The following is a 25,800-nucleotide window of genomic DNA, read 5'->3' as shown; positions in this document are numbered from 1 at the left end:
GCTATTACAATGGTTAAACCTACAAGTCTTATCGTAGTTTTATAGATTAATGGTGTTTTATTTATCATTCATGTTACACTTATGATAGATCTTTTTGTGGAACAGAGAGTGCAAATCCACTTATCTCATTCTTACCGATTGACAACTTTTGAATAGAGGTTTTGTCACAAAGAATATTCATTTATGACAGACTCCACAGAGACAAATTTAGCTACAAAGGTAGCAACCAAGTGAACAACTACTACTTTTATAACTTTCAAAATTTTGAAAGCAAGATTAGATTATGAAAATGCCATGACTATAAGATAGAGATCTTGTTTATGACACTTGTCACTAGTCAAAGATATGAAAACACATGGCTTGTAAAAGCAAGATTTGGTGGTACAAAAAAAAGACCAATTTTTTCCCACCTTATTGGTAATGATGAAAAAAGTGAAGCCGATAGAATATTTACACTTTGTACCAAACTTATCGATATTTGTAATTTTTATGTTTTTTCAAATATATATCCAATGATATGTAAGTGATTTCTTTTGGAAATTTGACAAATTACATTGATTTTTTTTTTCAAAGATGCTATTATAAAGCAAAGTTATATAAATATAGATTAAGTAACAGTGCACATGTCATTATCCCAAGTGGCAAGGGATATTACAACCTTATTATGAAAGCCACTTATTTCATTCATGCACTTTTAGTGCTTCATAATTGTACCCAAAATAGCCCTTCATATGATTGTTTTAAACTTCATACTTCATATGGGTATTATATATGAATGTTAGAACAAGACTCTACCCACAAATGCATGTTCTTGGTGAAAATAAATGTTTTAGCCATAGAAACATCAACGATATATCAATAGAATGAGAAAAACGAGATTGCTGCACCGAATTAATCTATGTAAAGAATAGAAAATATGGAGCTTTAAATTCTATGTTTAGAATAGAGATTATGGAACTTTGACACATCAAATTTGTTGAATAAATTATTAAAGTTCATGAAAAAAGTAGGTTGGTATAAACAGTTCTGTGAGCGTACGAGATTTGACTTAAGAAATTTACTATTTTTTAGAGAATGTACATAGTCGATAAGAATTTGAAAGCTTACCACGATCATATGAGAAATTTTAGGGGTTACTTACTTGCACAAATAAGAGTGATCTTGTCACTGTATATGAAAGACCGCAGAATTTCAAAGGTTAAGTGTGGTCTTTTAGTAGTAATCTCAAGTACTGATTCCAAAGCTAGATTACCGAACTAGTGCTGGTGAAGAGATGAGAGGCTGAAGGCAGCTTCAAACAAAGACACACTGATCGGTGAGGAGAGAGCAATAACTACTAGCTATAAATGTCGTGAAATAAGGTGATAAAACAATTGGATGAGATCCAGTTAAACCCCATCCATGTGAAGCTCTTACAGGGATCAGAAAACCCCGTCCTACTCAACATGTAAAAACATACCGATTCACATTTCAACAAGTTGCCAGCCAAAAGAAATTGAAGACACAAACTTTGATAAAGGCTTGAATTGAATTGAATTGAATTGAATTGTGACAAGCTAACGATCCACGTATATAAGACTAGTGCTACCTAGATTGTTGATTGCCAGCTGGCAGAAAAAAACGACGATCTGTATTGCAGAAAAACGGTGGGATGTAGGAGAGACAGACAGGACTGGACTTTGAACTCGGAATCTTTCAAGTTCAGGGCAAATTAATTAGGGATGCTCCATGTAAAAAAAAAATAGAGAGAAAATCTGTGTTCAGCTTACCTCGTAGTAGATGTGCAGAGAGAGGGGTGGGTAGTGAGAGGAAGAAGAATTAAAAAGTATATGGGCACCCCCGCGTCACAAGAAGAGTAATCGAGTAGGTAGGTGCATTACTGGCAATTAGTAGGGGCGAATTCTTCCCTGTCAAACTATATTACACATGAGGAGGACTCAGGCTTACTAATATACTATAGGGCGCTTAGCTGCACAGGATTCGTATTTCTTATAATCACTGCTTGACAGAGCCATCGCCTTGAGTGAGCATGAGATACTTGTCGCGGCGAGTGAAGGTGGTGCACTGGAAGCCCAGTGTCGCGGCTAGCATCTTCTGAATGCAGTTGGCTACCTCGTAGGGGGACTTCCCACCGGCGTGCGTCAACTCGCGCGGCAGCTGCTCCAGGAAGGTGACCTCATAATGCGGGCGCGGATTCATGAGGAAAAAGAAGGGGTCGAAGGCCTTGTATCCCCGCACCGTGTTTCCGTGGAACATGCTCATCTTGGGCAGCACCGCCACCGGCACTATCTGGTCCGTCAGCTCTGCAAACAGCGCACTGAAGCGCAGCAGCACCGGCTCCCTGCACGTCGTACCCTCCGGACAGATCACCAAATGTCCCGCCTCCAGCAGCCGCTTTATATTGCCTGCATCTTTCTCCCTGTTGCGTGTCAGCCTCACAGTGGGAATCGGCGATATAATCTCCGTCAGCCTGCTCACGCTGTACGTCACAGCTGTCACCTGCTTGCCCAGGGCCACAGACAGAAATACTGGGTCCAAGCATGTCCTGTGGCAGCAAACGAACAGCACCCCCTGCGCATGCACCTGGCCGCCGCCTGTCTCTTCTGGCGCAGCCGGCACGTTCCCCCTCACAGTCAACTTGATGCCCAGCAGCTTGTACATGGCCGGCACCAGCGGAAGGGGCGTGTTCACGCAGATCAACACCCTTATGATCGAGATGACCAGGCCGAAGGGGAACCAGATGAGCGTCATAAGAGCCACTGCTGGCGTCGGGCGTTGCACCAGCCTGCCGTCGTGAAACACCACAGGCTTGAAGAGCTTGTGCATTGGCACTGCCTCCACATTGCCCCGGGGCGGCACCATGTAGGCCTCCTGCAACCACACCCACAAGCACGATGACGTTCACAATAATGCATTGCCTTAGATATGCATGTGGCACGGCGACTGACAGAACAAAGAATAATACAGAAAATTGACCACCTTGCACAGATGGAGGAAGGGGTGGTCGGACTCTCGGTCACCAAGGCCCACATCAGGCGCTTCTTGATCGCCAAACTCCAGCTTCACCGCATGGCGCTTGCGGTCACCCACCAGCACTCCCGGCGACAGCAGAAACCCGGTGGCCCGACCGCCCTTGGTGACTTGGATCTCGGTGCCAAGCACCTTGTCAGCTCCCAGGTGATTCTTGCAGAAATGCTCCACCATGATACGCGGGTTGGCCGTCACTACGCATCGGTTGAAGCAGCAAGCCGAGAACACCCTCCACGACTCAGGGTGAATGTCCTCCGCGTAGAACTTCGGCAGCACTGCCCTTGCTACCGCTTCTATGTCCTTCACCTTCAGCCCCGCAAATGACACAAAAATCAGTACCCTTATGCCCACCTCTTCTGACACGAAATGATAGAGCATCCATGCCAACGGCGACACGAGCATTAGCACCACAGCCCGCAGAATGCTCCCGCCTTCTATCGCCATCAGCATGAAGTATGGGAAGGAGCTCCGCCCCCGCGTCAATGTACCATCCAGATCAGCCACAACTGTGTGTTTCTCTCTCCCCTCTGACGAACACTTCTCCACGTTCCGAAAAGCCATCGCAATCGTACTGCTCGTCGACCTTTCCCCTCACCGGCTGCTCCAGCTCAATTTAGCATACCCCTGCGGAGACACAGCTTTGGCACCCGCGATGTCCAGCTGCTTTCAGAGGCCTTCAGCTCTACGATTGCGAATTCTTTCGCGGCCCTTTCTGTAGAGAGGAAGAGGAGACAGTGCAGATTGTAATTCGCGACAATGTCGCAGCGCTGCCAAGGAATTTAGGGATTTGGTGCGAGCGGGAGTATAAAGCGGAGTTGAGCTGAGGAGCTTTCAACAGACTGCGAGGGAGGCCATGTGAGCTTTAAATTGGAGGTTGGCACGGCAAATTGTGTAGAATGTAATGAGGTAGTACCATGAAAAAGCAGGAAGGTAAATAGCACGATGGAGCGATTAACACCTGGAGGCGCGGGAAGGAGAGGAAAAGCGAGCCAGAGCGAGCAAGAAGCACAAGTGAGAGCTGCAAAGTTAATGACAATGGGGGTTAGTCGGGTAGAGAGAGAGAGAGAGAGAGAGAGAGAGAGAGAGAGGGTGTGAGGGCTGTGACAGGTGGCAACAGCATGGGGAAGAAGACGGGGAGGGAGGTGGCCTGGAGAGGGAGGAAGTGGTTCAGCTATAAATGAAATCGCTGCAAAGTAGCAGTAGAGAGTAGCAGAGTGTGAGCGTCGCAAACTAATAAAAGAGGTTGTTGATGAGCGACGTTGGTAAAGTCCCGGACGTGAGAGAGAGAGAGAGAGAGAGAGAGAGAGAGACAGAGCACGCACACTCTCTCACCTAAAAATAACCTTTTCGTTGAAAGATGGAAATTGGAATGGATATGCAAAAGAAGAAGAAGTGAAGCAGCAGAAGATGGTGATGAGTTGGCGGTGGTGTTAGGCCAACCCCTCGCGTCCGCCTTTAAAGACGGCCCCACCCTTCCCATTCTCTCCCTTCTTCTTCGTCCGGACCGCGACCCCTATACAGGCTACCCCTCTTGAGTCTTTACGTTTGATGAGGCCCCAGCTACTCCCTAAAAGTGACATGGCGTGCCCATTGCCATGGCCGCTGGCCGCTGGCCGCTTGGCAATCGCTCTTCAACTTGTATATTCCATAGCATATCACACCTGCACCCTTGCCTTTTATACAAAAATTATCACAATTTCAACACTGACAACGCATGGAAATGACTGTACTCACCAAATTACTTTCAGGTAACCAATGGGAAAAAGGGACAAAGCTGAAATCTCGTCATTATTTCAAAGGTTTTGCACGTAGTATACATAATACAACCCCCAACTAGAGCCGAGTCCCCCTATGGCTTATAATTTTAGTGGCATTTATTTTTGTTCAGTGGTCACATTACAAAAATGTACAAAGAAATTCTAAGGAGCTTTACTAGACTAAAAGCTTTTAAATGATGAACGTGTCCCTCTTTTTCATCAAATCAAACCTTCACTGGTTAGTCTTGCTCAAAAGCCTTAATACAAGCGGAAGTGTCACTAGACTAAGTGACACACTAAATTGAATTTGGTTTTTTTTTTTGGTGGGGGGGGGGGGGGGGGGGGGGGTGTGGTGTTGTGTTTTGGTGTTGTTTGTCGATGGTCCGCAAGTGGGAGATGGGATCTCGAGGTGGACTAAACCCGAGCAGTGCGAAAATTGAGGCGAGTGAAACTCAGATAGCACAAAATTTCGGGCCTCCGTCGGTCGGTTTTGAACCCACCCTCGCAGCCCAGGTATTGGGTCACATGGGCTAACCAACTCACCTGCGCACACATGTTGTACTCAGGTCCGTTTTTATGATGTATTATGGTTAAAAACATGCATTGCCTGGGTTTAGGGGGTCCAATTTGTGGCCGGGTTTAGTGTTCGATAGGATTGCTGCGGCTACGATTGCATAAAATATCGTGTGTGGACTTCGCAACCATGGATCCCCTCACCACCCCGTATTCAATTTTGTGTGTTACTTAGTCCTGAGGAACGAAAATGTGTGAATTTGTGAGTTTACGACTTCCAAGGATTCTGTCTCCTACCTACCACTAAAACAAAATGTGTGATGTGTGACCACAATTATGCAACTTGTACTTCATCAAACTAATAATATTAACACATAGCGAGACCCGGCTCTTAAGAAAGTGAAATGGCTATCAATCGAGCTCATCACATGAAACAACAAAGGCATTGGATGTTTTGTATAAGGATGGGATAGTTTGTTATACCGCAACCATATGTAGCTGCCCCATGTAATTTTTTGCTCTTCTAATTTATTTCCTCCAGCTTATGGATTTTTTTATTTTAAAAAAACAACAAAGGACCTGTTTGAGCGCTCAAACAAAAGCCCATTCCATAAGGTATGAGAAGACGGTGGCATTTCTATGTTCGGATTGCTCCAAAGGGAAAGCAATAGCGATCTCCAATTCATCGTGTACAATAAAATGGGGCCAAAAGGCACACGCCTCTTGGGTTGCAAAAGGGCAACAAGCAGTGGACATTGAACCCTCACTCCAGTGAATCAGATTCCAACAACTCATCTAACTGCCTACCTCTCACACCAAATTGTATCCCAAGACTGGGCCCTGGCAAGACTTATATTTGTCCTTAAAGTGGGGGGGTGTCCACTTGCTTGGGGTTTTACCCTACACATCGATCATCCTATCACCATTTGAGTGGATCCACAGTGATGTTTGGACCACACAATTACATGTAGGCAATGTGAGAAAGTATGTCAATGAAGGAGGATGTAAAGTAAGTAATGGTTCAAGGTGATACTCTTTAGTGGATACCTCATTGACACCCATGTTGACCTACCTTTTCCAATGGTTGGAGACACTATGTCTGGTCAATCATTAGACATCAATGCTTATCTAAGGTTCAAAAGATAGTGCACTTTCTCTTTCTGCCCACATGCACTCTGCTCAGCAAAGGGTGTGCTCATCAATCAGAGTAAGTTCATTGATGAGAACATCCGAGTCTTATGAGAAAATGTATTTTGTTCTACCTGAGTGTTGATGTGCACACATGGAAGGCATTAATTGAATCAACATCTTCTTATGGATGAAGATTACTAATGGAAATGCACTATCTTCCATCTACAACGAGTTGCCATATAGAGGCTTTTTTGCCCCCAGATCTCTCTCGCTTTGTGAGTTGTACAGGGGCTTTTCGACCTCAACCTTGCTAAATGGCCCTCTTGTTCTCTACTCCACACAACACGCTTCTAGTTTTGTCTTTGTTACGGACGCTCTCACAAATTTGTTCTCTCCTCGCATGTCCCTATTCCTCAAAGGGTGATAAGTAACCCTTTGTCGCATCACATACACCAACACGCATACTATCACGTAGGTGATTCTCTCTCTCTCTCTCTCTCTCTCTCTCTCTCTCTCTCTCTCTCTCTCTCTCTCTCTCTCTCTCTCTCTCTCTCTCTCTCTCTTTGTGTGTGTGTGTGTGTGTATGTGTGTGTGTGCAAGTGCATGTGTGTGTGTGTGTACACTTATGCACCCCCTTGTAGTCTCTCTCTACTTGGCCATCAGGTGTCTCTTGCTAGCTCGCCATCGTAGCCTCATGGATGCTACTCAACACATGCACACATTAATCCTAGTGGAGCACTGATAGAAAGGCATTCATGGACACTTACATCGATGTGTTGGAACACACATCTTGGAGAAGACGAAGGAAGCTCAAGGCACACAACAGAGAGTGTATTACTTAGTGTGTGCAATGGAAAGATAAGATAGCCCTAGAGTGATTGATGTATATACAACGCACAGGGGGAAAACCTCCTAGTGAGGGGAAAAATGCCTTGGTGGTCCTAAGTGTGTTCGCACACATGACTACCACATGTATATGGTAACAAATCCCCCATGGGAGTGATGCAATGAACGAGACCTGGCACATAGAGTATAGAGAAGTGCCATGCCTTGAGGACATGATCAATCCACAAAGGAGAGTAAGCCCAAAGCTTTGTGGAATGCTTCCAACTTCTCATGAGACAATACCTTTGTGAAAAGATCTGCAAGGTTGTCGTGTGTTAACACATAAGCCAAGCTGATCTCTCCTATTGAGAGCCTCTCCTTGACATAGTGGTAATGCACCTCAATGTGCAGTAGCATTCAAATCAGCCTTATATTCACCTCCACATAGAGAACGACAATGAGAAGTACATCACCCTCACACTTTACATACAATGTGGTTTTTGTTGGACTATTACGAAAGCTTCGTTTGACCAAATGAGTGTCAACCTTCTCATACCAAGCATGAGGATATTGCTTCAACCCACACAAAGCTTTCTTACATTTGCACACTTTATCTTCCTACCCCTTAATGACAAAACATTTACATTTGAACTTCCATCACTGAAAAGAGGCAACAAAGTGTCATAAATGTCACGTGAACTTACATTACTGTCTCTACTACATGATAGTAAGGGTTGAACAGAATCTTCCACAAACACAACATCCTGTGAGACCAAGATACGCTTTGTTTACGAATGATACAACATGTAACCTTTGCTTTCAGCACTATAACTAACAAAAATTCATTTCACAACCTTATCGTCCAATTTTCTGCGATGTGTTTATGACACCAAAGCATAAGCCAAACAACCAAAAATGCGCATGTACTCAATAGAAGGCTTTTTATCATGCCATGCTTCATAAGGAGTCATATACTGCAAAGATTTTGTAGGACACATGTTAAGTATATAAGTGGCACACATGATGGCCTCAAGCCAAAACAAATGCGGCGAAGCTTGAATTTTGACCATATCATGTGTCATTTTCATAAGTGACCTGTTTTTCCTCTCAGCAACACCATTTTTCTAAGGCCTATATGGAATTTTACATTGGTGTTTTATTCCATGACTAGCCAAAAATGCAAATTCACGAGACATATATTTCATCCTGAATCTGAACAGAGGGTTCCCATAGTACATTTCGAGACATTTTCAGTCATAGCCAGAAATTGTTTGAAGCACATAAACACTTTGGACTTTTCTTTAAGCGGATACCCATGCATGCCTTGAGTAATCATCAATGGAAGGCATGAAGTAAAGGTAATTGCCCAAGGATGGAGTTTTCATGGGCCCACAAACATCACTATGCACAAGCAGCAACCTGCATGTGGCCCTAATTGAACTATCCTTTGGAAACTTCGAATGCTGCATCTTACCCAAAATACAGCCTTCACAAACATGTTTGATAGGTGCTTCAAGAGGTAGCAAAGAAGCAACCATACCAAATTTCTGCAAATGCAGCAAACTGGAAAAATTCAAATGCCCAAAATGTGCATGCCAAATTTTTGCATCTGAAACAACCTTTGAATCCACAATATCATTTGCAAAATTCTACCCAGACTTGTCGTACAAAGTGACTTTATACAACCCACATCATAAAATGCCAGATGCAACAATTTCATCACCAAAATTGAGATCATGTACTGTACATCTGTCATCCACAAATTTGACTAAAGACTAAGTCTACCAAGTGCAAATACATACAATAGATTCTTCTTGATCCTAGGTACATACAATGGATCAGCAAGTATGAAAGAACTTTCATTTGTAGCAATAAGCACAATCTTTCCAACTCCCTTAAACGGATAAGAGGCATTGTTGGCACAAGTGACTGAATTCCCATGAGGGATATCCTAGACAGGTAAACAAGTCACGATGAGAGGTAATGTGCTTTGTAGCACCACTGTCAAAGTACCACACATGAGTATCTGCAGCAACTGACATACATGCATCATGGACAGAAGGATGATAAATGCACTCTGCACTAAAGGCCCATTCTGCATCTGTAACATTTAATGGCCTAGTAACTTGTGTGTAGAGGAAATAACATGAACATAGTGAGCATTTCATTAGAATAGATTCCTAATGAGCATAACAAGAGTGCTTTGGTGGAGAGAACAACAAAAAGCATAACACCTAGTTAGATAGGCATGAACAATACTTCAAAAGAGAGAAATTAAGCTATTGACAACAGTTGAGGACCAGACTTACGTGGAGCCGGTCCCCCATCCAAAAGGCTTTGTATTATAGGTTTTCCCCGGCAAGGGAGACATTTTGCAATACAATTCTTTGTGTTCCTTCAATATCTAGCTAGTGCAATGAAGATGGAAGCTTCAAGCACTAAGCAAACACTTTTAAAACACAACATCAATTCTCTTGCAGTCTCAGACCCAAGACCTCACACACCTTCGAAGATGGTGAGAGCTAGCGGGGTATGAGAGTAGATTGAGAGGAAGAAGGAGTAGTCTTACGAGAAAGATGTACATCTCCTCACATAATCACTCATATTAGCATAGCATAGCTTAGTAATTATCATGGTAGAGGAGATGAGCATGCATTGAAGCTTGGCTCTTGGTTGGATTTGCATCACAAAGCCAAGAGTTGTTGGTGTAGGCCTCCCTTCTTACAAGCTTGGAGTAGGTGATAAGCTTTCCATTAAAGCTTGAGAAGGAGAAAGAGAGTCTTCTTGCTCCACACATGAGATTGTGTGAGTGTGTGTGTGTTAATGACTTGACAAATTCACCCCCTCTCTCTCTTGGTCGACCCCTCTACCATTTTACTCATGAAGGCACCCCATTGGCCCATGCCATGCTTACCAATGAAATTTAAGCAGCATAAGTGATAGACTTCTGACATGTGTCCCCCTTTTCCCTTTTGTGAGAGTTTTAGGTAATTAATTATTGTAACTAAACTCTCATTGGACCCCTTTGTCTCTTGGGCAATAGGAATCATGCAAGCCTTTGGGCTGTTGAATGCTCATTGGATCCCTTGGGAGACTGTCCAATAGTCTTCTAGAGAGCTTAATTCTTATTGGTTCTTTTACTAAGTGTTTTTAAATTAATTAAGCTAGATTTACTCTAGCCTAAGTCTCATTGGTCCACCTCCATGGCCATCCAATAGGATTTGAGTACACCTTCAGTTAAGCCCGCACAAAATTGTTGCTTTTGCTCTCCAAAATCCATCTTTTTGAAGATAGTTGCTTTGAGATGTAGGTCCCAAAACTCTTTGTCTTTCGCATCTGTGGCCAAAAATTGCTCCATAATGGAAGCTCATAAAGCTTTCCATGTTCGTGGAGCTTCACCATTGGCCTGTAGGCTAGACCATCATTGCCTAGTGGACTTTTGAAAGTGCATAGCTACATGGCGTAGCTTAGAGGACTCCGTGAAGCCCTCATCTCCAAACACCGCATCGAATTGTTGGATAAAGGCCAAGACTTTGTCCGTAGCACCAAAGGTGCCATTGTAGGTAAGGAAAGAGATGCTCTTTCCTCCCTCTTTGAACTTCTTGAGCTTGGACGACCTCTTCCATGCGGCATAGGATTTCCTATGTCCTCTTCTTTTTTATGGTTCAAAAGTTGCACCATCGCTTTCTCCAACCAAAACCTGCAACATCCTCAACATCGCCTACATCCTCATTAATTTTGGTGGAATAGAGATAGAGAGGTGCTTATGGACACATACATAGATGCATGGTGGATCAGATGCTCCACGACCTCACCATCTATTGATCTTGCAATATCTTATGTATAGTTAAATGGTGCTTTTGTGCTCCCTCTTAGGGCACACCCAAGCAGTGATAGCATACGACATTGACACTACTATTGTGCTCGCAATTTCTTATTGCAAAATGCAGCATACAAACAATTTGGCATGGAAAAATTTGGTGTGGACCCATCAGGATAACAAGATGCTTGATCATATCAAGCTTGGCAAATCTGTCATAGTGAAGGAGGATTTTCACACCTTCCTTACACATGTAGACAAGGACTCATCACGTAGGTGCTTTGCACCTACTTAGAATGGTTGTGCTAATTTTTTATTTGGATAATTGACTAAAGAGAATTGTGAATTTTGAGTTCTAATATTTGGAAGTCGGCTCAAATATAATGCAATCATTGAAATTAATATGGTTTTTGGCTGCCAAAAATTAGTTTATGTGGTTTTTATGGAATTTTCAAAAATATCCAAATTATGGAAGGAATCATGCTATCTTCTTTTGTTCATGATTACTTGTATAGCTCTGGAACTATGCTTTGGTTGGATAATACTACAAAGTTTAAGATGTTTACCAAGTTGCGTTCCTAGTGTTAGTCGACTCAAAGCTCTCCCATGACTTTTTTGTATTTTTTTACGTTCTCATAACAACTGATGATCTTGGAATTGATTGGGTTTTCATTAGATAGGAAAGGCTTTTTATCTATGATAGGTCTTTGGCATGAACTTGATGGGAAAAAAACTATAGTTTTATGTATAAAGCCTTAAAGGGTATAAACCGTTTCCAATCCTTCCCTTTCAATAATTGTGTTATTTTGTTCAGCATTGTTCAACTGGTGGCTAGCATAGCTATGGGAAAGTCCATAAACTTGCCATTCTTCTTAGGTACCACCACAATAGGGGATACCCAATCTATGTGTTCAATTTCATAAATGAATTCAGCTTATCAATCTCTTCTTTGATTTTCTTAGCGAAAGTTTCATTGTAAGTATAAGGGCATTGTCTGCTTGGCTTGGCATCAAGTTTTAAAGAAATTGTGTGTTGACAACTGGCACGATCAACTCCCTTCAACTCATTATAAGACCAGGTGAACACATCCTTATACTCTTTGAGTGTCTGAATCAATAATTTCTCTTCATCTGGAGATAATTTGTAGCGATATAAGCAGGCTTGGGTTCTTCCCCAATATCCACTAGATCTATGTTTTTAGCATCCTCAAGTCGATTATAACATGTCCTTGGTTCAACCTTCTCCCTAATTGGTTGTTCAACAATGGTTTTGTGATCCTGAATATAGTACACTTCTTGTAATGAGATGGTATACTTATTCCATACTTTTTTGACTCTTTCTTGTTTTTGTTTTCACTTTTCATCTGTGTCATCCACATAGTCCATTTCATTTCATTATATTTCTTTTTTTGCTCAACCTTTTTCCATCAAGGCTCACTAGAAACATCCACCTTCTTTGGCGCGTCTTTGGGAGGTTTTGTCGTTTGTCCTTTTTTTGGTTTCAAATTTACTTGGTTGAGAAGGTGTTGAGGGTTTTCTAGTCACTTTGTTTTTTATGCAATCGTGTGCTCCCATTGGTCTCAAGTATGAATTTTTTACGTATGTGCATGGTGTCAATTGTTTCTTATTCCCCCTTTTGTTTGTTTGTTCTTGTAATGTTGATGTCATCTGGGTTTTTGAATTAAGAAATCAAAGAATTTCTCAAATTTTGTTTTTGGCTCACTTTTGTATTCTTCTGATTTTTCATCATCGACACAAAGGTCTAAGTCTTCTTGAGTGTCGAGGATGTCATAGTAACATTCATTATTGGCTCCCTATCCTTCCCTAGAATGGGGCTCGAGTCATTTTCCATGGTAAGATCTCAAATAGAAATCTCATCCTCAATATGTGAACACTGCATTTTAGTCTCTACTTCTCGTGTCACTTCATTATCATCATTCCTCTTCTAATTGTTCCATACTACTTGGGTCACAATGATCATGCATCATGGGACTAAGTCTAGGCCATTCTCATCATAGAATTTGGTAGGTGTGATCTCATTGACACACACATCTAGGGCAGACAGAATTTGAGTCCACTCCAAGGGTTCCATTCTTTCTTCGGGAAGAGATTTAGGTATATAGTCAAAGTCTTCAAATTTGGTAGGTGTGATCTCATTGACACACACATCTAGGGTGGCCAAAATTTGAGTCCACTCCAAGGGTTCCTTCTTTCTTCAGGAAAAGATTCAGGTATATAGTCGGAGTCTTCAAATGGTCTATTTTGCTTCTGCTTGTCTTTTACAGGATTGTCATAATCTGAAGCTCCACACATCCACAAATGAGAATTAGAGTTCAACCATGTAGGTACTTAAGATTCTTTAGTGGTAGCCAAATCAAATTCTTCTGCAGGATGTGTGTGGTGATGTCCATGTGGTGCAAGTAGATATAGTCATAGCCCCAGTCTTGAACCATCTTTAGTTGGTGCATGAAATGTCTTTCTAGAATTTCATCATAGTTATTCTCAATACAAAATCTACTATCGCAAGTGTATGTTCATACTCAATTACATAAGAAGTCATCACCACCTGTTCCAAAATTCTAATAGGCTTTGCAATATAGCCATTAGCTAACTATATTTTCATTCGTGTTCTTCCAAGGGCAGGTTTCTTGTCGACTAGTACCAAACTTCCTGAACTAGCTTCTTCTGGCTTTGTTTTTCTTAGTTTTTGTTTAGTCTTAGGTACTTCCTCTAGCATGACACTAGATAAGGGTTTTTGTTGGTTGTTGTGATTTCTCTCAAGCTTGTGACAACTCATCCGTAATAGCCTTTAACTTCTTTTGGTATCGAGCTCTAACTTTGTATCTCTTAACTTCCAAGACTGATTTTGCACTAATGGATCCATTAGAGTTGCTACCCCCTTTCTTTTTTGTCTCTTTTTATTTTTTTGTGCTCTTGTCATTGCTTTCAATGGTATTTTTGTCTCTGAGTTTGACCCACTTTAGGAAGGCAAGACCTCCACAATGTTCGTCGTCACTTTTTCCCCTTCGTATATATTTTGAGGGTAGTTTGGGTAAAATGTTCAATTCCACATGCTCCACAATATCCACCATCACCCTTCTTTGCTTGAGGAGTGTTGACCACAACATTCGATTGGTCAGTAGGGTAGGCCCTAACTAAATGGTCTCCATGACACTTGAAACAAGGTCCAAGAGTTCTTTGTTGTCTAGGTCGATGAGCATATGGTCTTTGGGGATATACGTTTGGTCTAGCCTCACCCTCATTAGCTATGAGCATTAGTGTTCCCTTGCTCATAGTAAACCCTTCACTCTGAGCTACATTGCCCATCATTGACTCTGAAGCTTTAGAGGATGAAGCAGCATTCTCTAGCTCATAGGATTCATGACCCTTGATGAATAAGGAACACTTGGATGGTAGTGTCCATGGTTTTTCTCTTTGTAATATGTCTATACTGGTACTAAAGCATTCTCTTCGTGGTATTGACTTGGATACCCATACCTCATTGCTGCATGATCTTCTCTAGGTAATGGTGGTTGATGGCCTAACATCCGTCTTGGCCTCTCTACTCCTGGTTGTGGCTTTGCTGCCCTAAGGCATACCTCGGTGGTGGTGGTGTTGCTCTATTTTGTTGATATCGAGGATTTACTGGCACATTTGGCTGGTACTGAGGGTTAGGCTGATATTCCTTTCTCTTACTTGCCCTCAATTGTAGTAGCATTTCTCAGTGTCATGGTTGTCCACTTGTTCTCAATGGCACACCAGGTCTGCTAAGGATATGGATGTGGAAATACGGTGCACTGTTGTGTTGGATGGTCTCCTCCACATGTCAAGCATCACATTAACAATGGTACTCTTTGGTTATAAATTCCCAACTTCTGTCCCATTCTTCTTACAAGCTGCTCAATATTCATTGGTATCTGTTGATGTGGAGGTGTTTTTGTCGTATTTGATCCACTAGATACAGATTGACATTCTCTTGAGACAACATCAACATCATGTGATACTTCTCCATATATTCAGTAGTTGTCTACTTAGTAGACAACTGCTTTTGTGACCTTGTCTAGTGTCATACATTTTTTCAAGTGCAAATTATTCTTGAGATTCTCATTCTTAAGACCTTCAATTAAAAGCACTAGTTGAGGATCTTCCTGAGGTTTCTCACGTGGTGGGCACCTCTCAATGTATTTCTTGAACTGCAAGGCAACCTCTTAGACTTTTTCACCATCTTTTTATTTAAAGGAATGAATCTGAGACACTGTATTCTGCTTAATTTCTCCTCTCACGGATAACTCCTCTACAAAATCCTGTAGCAAAATGTTGGAACCAAGTAGGGGTTGTGCCTTCCAGGGTTAACTCAAAGCCTTCAAATTGGATGTGGAAATTTGTGATGTATTGAGCTATCAATACCTGTTTAAATGATGTTGAATGTGCATGGGGATCACCTAATCCATTGTGCATCCACCTTCTTTGGTGCGTCTTTGAGAGGTTTTGTCGTTTGTCATTTTTTTTGGTTATAAATTACTTTGAGGAGGTGTTGAGGGTTTCTTGGTCACTTTGTTTTTTATGCAATCATGTGCTCCCACTAGCCTCATGTATAATTTTTTTTCGTCTATACGTGGCATCGAGTTGTTTCTTATTCCCCTTTTTGTCTGTTTGTTCTTGTATTGTTGCTGTCATATGGGTTTTTGAATTAAGAAATCAAAGAAAATTCTCAAATTTTGTTTCTGCCTCAATTTTGTATTCTTCTATAACTCTATTTTTTTCATCATTTGCACAAAGGTCTAAGTCTTCTTGAGTGTCGAGGGTGTCATAGTAACATTCATTACTTGGCTCCCTATTCTCCCCTAGGATGAGGCCCGAGTCATTTTCCATGGTAAGATCTCGAATACAAATCTCATCGTTGATATGTAAACACTGTGTTTTAGTCTCTAATTCTCGAGTCACTTCATTATCCTCAGTCCTTTCCTGATTGTTCGGTACTTGGGTCACAATGATCGTACCTGATGGGACCAAATCTAGGCCATTCTCATCACATAATTTGGTAGGTGTGATCTCATGGAGACACACATCTAGGGTGGCCAAAATTTGAGTCTGCTCCAAGGGTTCCATTCTTTCTTCACAAAAAGATTCAGGTATATAGTTGGAGTCTTCAAATGGTCTATTTTGCTTGCTTGTCTTTTACAAGACTATCACAATCTGAAGCTCCACACATCCACATATCAACCACGCAGGTACTTCAGATTTTGTAGTGGTAGCCAAATCAAATTCTTCTACAGGATGCGTGTAGTATTCTCAATACCAAAATCCACTATCGTAAGTGTATGTTCATATTCAATTCCACAAGAAGTCATCACCACCTGTTCCATAATTCCAATGGGCTTTGCAATATAGCCATCAGCTAACTATAATTCATCCGGGTTCTTCTAACGGTAGGCTTCCCCCATTTATCCCAAATCATCTTAGTGGCAATGTCAACCCCTGCTCCACTGTCCAAAAAGCGATGGTTTCTATGCCTTGATACTCTATGGGGAATGTGATGTATCCCTCTTTTCCTTCATAATAATCACCAACTTTGTATATAGGAACTTGCTTTGTATCCTTTGGGTTGGCTCCAATACTCCATTTCACCAGGGTTTTTGATTCCCATTTTCTCAAGACATTTCCCAACATCCTTCCACATCTGAGGTCTGAATTTTAACAGATTGGCTACTGTTAGCGTACATCTCACTGGTGTTGACATGAATTCTTGCAACCCACGAATATCTATGATTAGCTTGAGGGTCCCTTGCTGTGATGGTAGGATCATAATGTCAGACCTCTCCTCATATGGCCCTAAGTAAGAAGGCAACTCCCTAAGAATTTATTTCCTACTATTCTCTGATTTCTTTGTTCCTTGGTTGCCATACATGGATTGCATGTCAGCATTGAGGTTGACTTCCTTAATGGGTGTTGATCCCCACTCTTGATTCTCATTCCTAGCCTTCCTGACTACATCCTAAAGTTTCTGAGGCCAATTTCCCTGGACCTTTGGCACGATAGGTGCATGTTTTCTACCACTTGACTTGTCACCCCTTTCTGGCATGTGTCTACATGTTCCCCCTCTTGAGGATGTTGCAACTCTTTTTTCTCACCTTGTTCGTTTGATGTTTCTTGACAATTTTTGCATGCAACTAAAATCTCATCACTCTGTTCTCATTCGCTTCCTTCTTTTCCTCCTTTGTTTCTTTAAGGTTTGTAGATGGTTGAGGTATTATCATAGCTTAGATAGACATAGTTGGTGGAGGTTCCATGAGAGCTTGAGTAGTCTCAATTAAATTTTTGTACATCTCTAGTCTAAGCTTCTCCCATTTGGCATTAGGATAATTCATCCATCTATGTTATTTTGTTTGTTTATTGTCTAGTCTTGCTTTGTATGCCTTTAGAATTGCTTCCAATGGCTTAAATTTCTTTTCGACTAGTATCGAACCTCCTGAACTAGCTTCTTCTGACTTTGTTTTGCTCTATTTTTGTTTAGTCTCAAGTACTTCCTCTAGCATGACACTATATAAGGGTTTCGTTGGTTGTTGTGATTGCTCTCGAGCTTGTGACAGCTCAGTCGTAACATCCTTGAACTTCTTATGGTATTGAGCTCTAACTCTGTGTCTCGTGGCTTCCAAGATTGATTTTTCACTAATGGACCTATTAGAGTGGCCAACAACTCTAGCACACGCCTGCTCACTTTCTCTGATTTCTGTGAGCTTTGGCAAGCGTTCGCAGGTCGACAAAAATTTTGAAACTTTATCTTTGGTGTGTTGACAGTTTATGATCTTTGTAGCTTGCTCCACAAAGAATTTCTGGATTTGGATCAATTTTGCCTAGCTAAAACTAACTTCTACAATCTGCTGTTACAATTTTGACAATGTTCTATTTTTGGCTCTTTTGACCACTTTTTACACCTTTTTTGCATTTGGTTCTTTTGGGAAAAGTGCTACCTATTGCTCAAATCCTAGCCACAAAAATTTCAAATTTTTTTCATCAGGTACATGGATTGCCGTCCATCTTTCATCACTTTTGAATGCCAAATTTGGCTTGATGATTATTTGCAGTGTCAATAGTTTACTCTAACACTTCTTTTTGAATTTGGACAACTTTTTCCCAGTTAGAAGTGAGTTTTTTCTGTCTGCCCAACGGTTTTTTGCTATTTGGCAAAATTTTGGTGTTTTGATCAACGTTTTTTACTTTTTTGCTATGGTCCCTTTTGGAAAAGTTGGTTATCAGGGATGTACTTGTCAAATATCAACTCCAAATGTCAAAAGGTACATGGATCGCAATCCATGTTTGACATCATTTTTTCATGAATTTTGTTATACAGGTTCTCTATTCCCTGTACAAGCCAAATCTCACCCCTTTTTGAATTTGGATCCCAAAAGTTGAAAACCCCCAAATTTTGTGTCTGAAATGCTTGTTTTGCTGTTTTTGCCCTGTTGGTCAATTTTGATGTGATTTTTGAGTTTTTCTTTCAAGAAAACTTGATGAGAGCAATGTCCCAATGATGCACAGTGTTGTTGATCAATTTTTTGCAAAATTGGTCTCTGGGGTACATGGACCGTGATCCATGTTCCTCCACAGAATTTGGCCAGACTTTTGAGATTGCTTCTAGAGAGTATGTCAATGTCCTTCAATCCACAAATTTTTGAATTTGGATCACTTTTCAGCTCTCTACCATCAAATTTTTAGAATATCAAAGTTATGGTCATTTTGGTCAAAGTATGGTTTTCATCCTTTTTCCCCTCAATCTTTTAGCCCAAATTTGATAGTGGTAGTTTCTACTTACCCTACTCCCAAGTACTGAAATAAAAACACACGGAATGGTACAAAATAAAGTCAAAACAAAAAATGGAACATCACTCTGAAAGCATAGAGAAAATTTAAAGAATGAAATGCTTTTGGCTATCTCACTCACAATCCTCTTTACCTCTCGAGAATAGACCTAGCAAGTTGTTGACTTCTAGACTCTACCAAGCACTAAACCCCATGTCTAGCTGCTTCATTGCTAAGGTGTAAATGGAATGGAGAGACAAATCTTTGAACAAGAACGCTCTCAATACGCGCTAGGTCACTCACCATCTAAGGATCATATCCCTGGCAGTGGCACCAATGTTAGCGGGTCATCGCAAAAGACGTCTGTAGCATAGTTATGAGGCACTAACATAATGTCAATACTCGAGGAAGTGACTTGAATGGGGCACGGAGATTCTTTGAAACAATCTCAAGAAGTGAACCTTAATAAGCAAACACACCAACTCAATAAGCAAACCAACACTCAATGATCAAGGAAATTTGCCTATGTACTTTCTCATAGCTCTAGGTCATCACGCCATTTCGGCACTCGAACGAACTCAAAATGCAACGAAACTTTAGGAGGAGGTATAGGACAACTAGGGGCACTATCCTACCAAGTCTGTTCGCAATACAACAAGGTACCAAAATCATGATCCATCATGAAAAATGTCCTGAAAACTACAATAGATCAGTCCAGAAAGGTACCCTATGGTCTAAGAACACTCTCTTATGGTCAAAACGACTAAAAACAATGCTTTAAGCACTCAAATTTGATGATTATGCTCACTAACTCGTAGTCACCAATCTCAACAAAAATGACAATGCTTACACTTGACTGAAAGAGCAAAGAGAGAGGAACAGAATGCAAGTTTCAAAACTGAAATTTGATTATCCATTCATTAGTTGCGATGATTACAAGTTGGAGAAACTTTGTAGCTTGAGCGTACGTCTTTAGAGCTCCTTTCTTCTCTAAAGATAAGTTTGTCTTCACATTAAAGTTATTGACCTTTATACCTAGGGCATTCTAAATGGCCAGTGGCCAGTTCACATGGACCTTTACAATTGTCATGACAGAATTACAACTCAGGGAATTGACCTGCTACTCTAGAATCAGGGTTTACATAGTGTATCACTACACTAGGTTGACAAAATAATAGACTACAAATGTGGTGTCCGGCTATGTTTCCGGACAAGTGGGCGCCCATTTCGTCAATCCTCAAACAATGTTTGTGGGCCCATGCAAACGTTGTATTTGGGCAATTACTTTTACTTGGCGACTTTCATTGATGATTACTCCAAGCATGCATGGGTGTATCCGCTTAAAGCAAAGTCCAAAGTATTTATGTGCTTCAAACAATTTCTGGCTATGGTTGAAAATGTCTCAAAATGTACTATGGGCACCCTCCGTTCTGATCGAGGGGGGGAGTATATGTATCATGAATGTAATGCATTTCTGGCTAGTTGTGAGATAAAACACCAATGTACAATGCCTTATACACCTCAGCAAAATGGTGTTGCTGAGAGGAAAAACATGTCACTTACGGAAATGGCACGATGTATGGTCAAAAGTCAAGCCTTGCCGCATTCTTTTTGGCTTGAGGCCATCATGTGTGCCACTTATGTACTAAACAGATGTCCTACGAAAGCTTTGCAGTTTATTACTCCATATGAAGCATAGCATGATAGAAGGCCTTCTATTGAGCACATACGTTTCTTTGGCTGTTTGGCATATGCTTTGGTGCCACAAACACAGCGTAGAAAATTCGATGATAAGGCTGTCAAATGTATTTTTGTTGGTTATAGTGCTGAAAGCAAAGGTTATACGTTGTATCATCCACAAACAAAGCATATTTTGGTTTCACAGGATGTTGTGTTTGTGGAAGATTCTGTTCATCCCTTGTTGTCATTTACCTTTTAGTGGTGGAAGTATGTTATAATAACTAAATGATTTTCTCATGTTAAACTGATCATTTAATATGGGGAAGTGCCAGGGGAGAAAAAGCTAGTACATTGGTTAAGCTGGCAGACCGGCCACAATAGGGATCCAAAGGAGGGAAAATAGGAATCCAAAGGGGGGGCCATCTGCAAAAGAACAATTTTCAACAATGGGCTTAAAAGACCCTAAGGTTCAGCCCATTAAAACTTCCAAAATGGTAAGGTTCCAAATTTAAAGGTTGTGTCCAAAGGTCAAACATTAGGGAAATTGGATGCTTTGTGTGTGCCCCAAAAAGGCTTCATGCATCCCTACATAGGAAGGGGCGATCCCTAGTTGTAGGAGATGAGAGAGAAACTCACACGCACGCGCGCACGCACACACAAGCTCCCTTTACACAAAGGGAATAAGGGACACATGCCAGCTCCCTAGCCCATATGCCCACAAGGTGTACTCAAATCCTATTCGATGACCTTGGAGGTGGACAAATGAGAATTAGGCTAGAGTAAATCTAGTTCAATTAATTAAAAAACACTTAATAAAAGAACCAATGGAAATTAAGCTCTCTAGGAGACTATTGGACAGTCTCCCAAGGGGTTCAATGAGAATTTAGCAGCCCAATGGCTTGCCTGATTTCTATTGGCCAGGAGACAAAGGGGTCCAATGAGAGTTTAGTTGCATTAATTAACTACCTAAAGCTCTCACAAAAGGGGAAAGGGGGACACATGTCAGAAGGCTATCACTTATGCTTCTTAAATTTCATTGGCTAAGCTTGGGGAGGTCCAATAGGGTGTGAGCATGAGAGAATAGCAAGAGGGGTCGACCAAGAGAGAGAGGGGGCTGATTTTTCAAAGGCATTATTGCACACACACACACACACACACACAAATCTATGTGTGGAGTAAGAAGACTCTCTCTCTCTCTCTCTCTCTCTCTCTCTCCCCTTCTCAAGCTTTAATGGAAAGCTTATCACCTACTCCAAGCTTGTGAGAAGAGAGGCCTACACCAACAACTCTTGGCTTTGTGATCAAATCCAACCAAGAGCCAAGCTTCAATGCATGCTCATCTCCTCTACCATACTAATTACTAAGCTAAGCTATGCTAATATGAGCGATTATGTGAGGAGATGTACATCTTTCTCGTAAGACTACTCCTTCTTCCTCTCAATCTACTCTCATACTCCGCTAGCTCTCACCATCTTCAAAGGTGTGTGAGGTCTTGGGCCTGAGACCATGAGGGAATTGATGTTGTGTTTAATAAGTGTTTTTCTTAGTGCTTGAAGTTTCCATCTTCATTGCACTAGCTAGTATTGAAGGAACACAAAGAATTGTATTGTAAAATGTCTCTCTTGATGGGAGAAACCATAACACAAAGCCCTTTGGAGGGGGGACCGGCTCCATGCAATTCCAGTCCTCAACTGTTGTCAGTAGCTTAATTTCTCTCTCTTTTGAATTATTGTTCATGCTATCTAACTAGGTGTTATGCTTTTTGTTGCTCTCTCCACCCAAGCACTCTTGTTATTCTCATTAGGAATCTATTCTAATGAAATGCTCACTATGTTCATGCTAATTTACGCGACACATAAGTTACTAGGCCATATAATGTTACATTGGTATCAAAGCACAAGGTTTTTCTTTTCTTGCTCAAGAAGGGAGGTCCTCAAGCTAGCTATAAATGGTTGGTATTATTAATTTCATGTGAGTAAGTAGAATAGGGATTTTTCAGCCTTGCAATGTGCCTGCCTTCGTGGAGATAACATGGCATCACCGTTGAGAGATATGGTCTTAATAGTGGAGTCCTACGGGGCTTGCCTATGGCTTGACCACTGTTGAGCTATAAGAAGCTTGACAGAAGCCGGTGCTATTTTGGTGTTGAACGACCCTCTCTTCTATTCCTTGGAATTAATGGTATTCGAGCCACGAGTACAATAGCTTGAGTGCTTTTTCTAAAGGGGTAAAGAGGAGTAGCAACTAGGGCTTGAAGTGCCACAGTACACCTAAAAAGTTTACACCTAAAAGTTGTTAGAATGGCTGACAATAGTAAAGAGAGTGAAGTTAATGTTGATAACTTTGATTTTGCTGATGAGCAGGCTACTAATGATGCCCCTATGCTTGTTAACTATCTTGTTTCTAGGCTTCAACAAGCCATGGGAAATCTATCCCTCCAAAGTGAAGTGCAATGGCAGCTTCGTGCTCATGGGATTCTCCAAGCACACACCCATGACGAGAGAGCACCTAGGAAGCCTCCTTGCGAGACTTACAAAAGAGGCTTGTCTCCGATTCAGGAAGAAGAAGAGGATCCATATGAAGGGCTCAGAATTTTCTCCTTGATGATGCATCTCCTTCTCAAAGGAGAATTCAAGAGCCCCCACCAAAGGAATGAGAAAGAAGTGAGTCTCCTGCCACCTTGATGGAGATGGCTCCACGAACACGGCAGGCTAGCACTCTCCATAACCTGCAAAACGGAGAAGACCATCGCATACTTCTCCACACCATACTTCAAAGAGGGATGACAAAAAGCAAGAGAAGAAAAAGGCGAGAAAGAGGACACCCTCTTCTCCATATTCTTCATCCTCTTCCTCTTATGAAAGTGATGGTGAACACAAAGAAGACCAAGGCGAGAAAGAGGTCACCTTCTTCTCCATCTTCCTCAAATTCTTCATCTTCTGAAGAAAGTGATGGTGCAACTTTTGAACCATCAAAAAGAAGAGGACATAGGAAATCCTATGCCGCGTGGAAGAGGTCGTCCAAGCTCAAGAAGTTCAAAGAGGGAGGGAGGAGAATCTCTTTCCTTGCACCTTTGGTGCTATGGACAAAGTCTTGGCCTTTTTCCAACAATTCGATGCGGCGTTTGGAGATGAGGGCTTCACGGAGTCCTCTAAGCTACACCATGTAGCTATGCACTTTCAAAAGTCTGCCAGGCAATGGTGGTCTAGCCTATGGGCCAACGGTGAAGCTTCACAAACATGGAAAGCTTTAAGAGATTCCATTATGAAGCAGTTTTTGGCCACCGATGCCAAAGACAAAGTACTCACCGAGTGGCGAAGCCTAAAGCTCTCTCCCTACGAATCCATTCAAAAATATGTAGACAAGTTTTGGGACTTACAACTCAAAGCCATTGTCTTCGAAAAGTTGGATTTTGGAGAGCAAAAGCAACAATTTTGTGCGGGCTTAACTGAAGAAATGGCGGAGTATGTCAACTCCCAAAGGCCACGCACCATATCGGCAGTTATACACCATATTATGGTGGCTTCTTGAATCAATTTACAAACGGGGGCTAAAAGAAATTTTAAGCCAACGGAAAACAAACGGTTCCAAAGAACCTAAGGGGAAGGACAATGTCCAAAAGTCTCCTAAGGGCAACTCCAACAAAGCTAAGGAGAAGGGAGTTTACAAAGGCAAAAACAAACTCTCTCCTTGAGCATTATCGCAAGGATAACCGCTGTTTCAAGTGCCGCGAGCAAGGGCATGCGTACCGCGCTTGTCCCCAAAAGAACACCCGACATGAGCCTCCTAGAGCTACCTTGGTTGAAAAGCAAGAGGAGGAAACTCACCACAAAGGATCTCCTCTATGCCATGCTTGGGGAAAGGTAAGAGAACATGATGCTTTTATTCTCTTTGACCTTGGTTCTACTTACAATTTCATATCCACAGAGCTGGCCACCAAGTTAGGCATATAAGCCTACAAGATGGGAGATGTCCTACCCGCAGATGGTTCTTTTAAGGGGCAAGAAGCTTCGGTCACTCCCTTAATCGTGAAATTGAGGCTCCATGTCCAAAGCTATGTGGACAAAGAGGACTTCTTATCTCTCCTCTCAAGCATGAGGATGTAATCCTAGGGGCACCATGGTTTGATCGCATGGCTGCCAATGTTAGATTCCCTGAAAGGAGAATCTACTTTAGGTTCAGGGAAAAAGATATGTACATAGATGCCAAGCAAATGGGTAACACCATACCCATTGTACATATGCAAGCTTTCAATATCTATTTCCTTGTACATGATTTTTGTTAAAGATTCCCAAAATGAACCTAATGTTTTAGCAAAAGAAAATTTACACACCCACACAAGGAATTAGAGTTATTCAATTTTCTCAAGGGGTTTCAAGACGTCTTTATTGACGACATCCCTTGTGAGCTACCTCCTAAACGAGGAAATGATGACCATGCAATTGAAGTTCTTCCAGGAAGTTCACCGCCTAATAAGCCTCCTCATAGAGTTTCTCAAGCTCAACAAGAGGAGATTATGCCGCAAGTGCATGAGTCAGTTGAGAAGGGCATGGTTAGGCCTAGCTCATCTCCATTTTGTTCTCCTGTGCTTTTAGTGCAAAAGAAAGACGACACATATTGTATGTGTGTCGACTATAGAGCATTAAATAGGATCACTATCAAGAATAGGTTTCCCGCTCCACGGGTAGAAGACCTATTTGATAAGCTACAAGGGTCCACGTACTTTAGTAGGATTGACCTAAAAAGTGGCTATCATCAAATAAGGATAGTTGATCAAGACATTGTAAAGACCGTATTTTGCACTACGTTTGGTCGTTATGAATATATTGTCATGCCTTTTGGCTTGACCAATGCACCAGTCACATTCAACCGCTTGATGGAGAAGATATTCAGGCCTCACCAAACCTTTACTGGAGTGTTCTTTGATGATATCATCATCTACTCTAATTCATTAGACGAACACAAGCAACACCTACAGGTAATATTTCAGCTTTAAGAGAGATTAAACTTTATGTTAATCGAAAGAAAAGTGAATTTTTCTTGCAAGAGATTCAATATTTAGGCCACATTATGTCTCAATATGGCATCCAAATGGAACCATCAAAGTTAGAGGTAATAAAAGGATGGCCTAAACCAAGGAATCTTCATGAACTAAGAAGCTTTATAGGTATGTGTGCATACTATAGACGCTTCATAGAAAAGTTCTCACAAATTGCAGGACCATTACATGACCTAACAAAGAAAA

The 25,800-nt window shown here is 41.5% G+C and overlaps 1 protein-coding gene across 1 annotated transcript; it reads right to left on the bottom strand.

Moving 5' to 3' along the window:
* Positions 1-1,612: 1,612 nt before the first annotated feature.
* On the bottom strand, positions 1,613-4,047 carry LOC147458542 (glycerol-3-phosphate acyltransferase RAM2-like). Its single transcript, XM_086513194.1, has 2 exons — positions 2,980-4,047; positions 1,613-2,871 (listed from the first exon to the last, which is right to left on the bottom strand). Exons 1-2 carry the CDS (start codon positions 3,589-3,591, stop codon positions 1,996-1,998), a joined length of 1,488 nt encoding a protein of 495 aa, XP_086369320.1. The 5' UTR covers positions 3,592-4,047; the 3' UTR covers positions 1,613-1,995.
* Between the last annotated feature and the right edge of the window lie 21,753 nt (positions 4,048-25,800).

The sequence above is a fragment of the Adiantum capillus-veneris genome, chromosome 5 (assembly GCF_014529385.1).
Source record: "Adiantum capillus-veneris isolate H3 chromosome 5, ASM1452938v2, whole genome shotgun sequence".
Classification (NCBI taxonomy): Eukaryota; Viridiplantae; Streptophyta; class Polypodiopsida; order Polypodiales; family Pteridaceae; genus Adiantum; species Adiantum capillus-veneris.
This window is presented reverse-complemented; position numbering and strand designations above follow the sequence as displayed.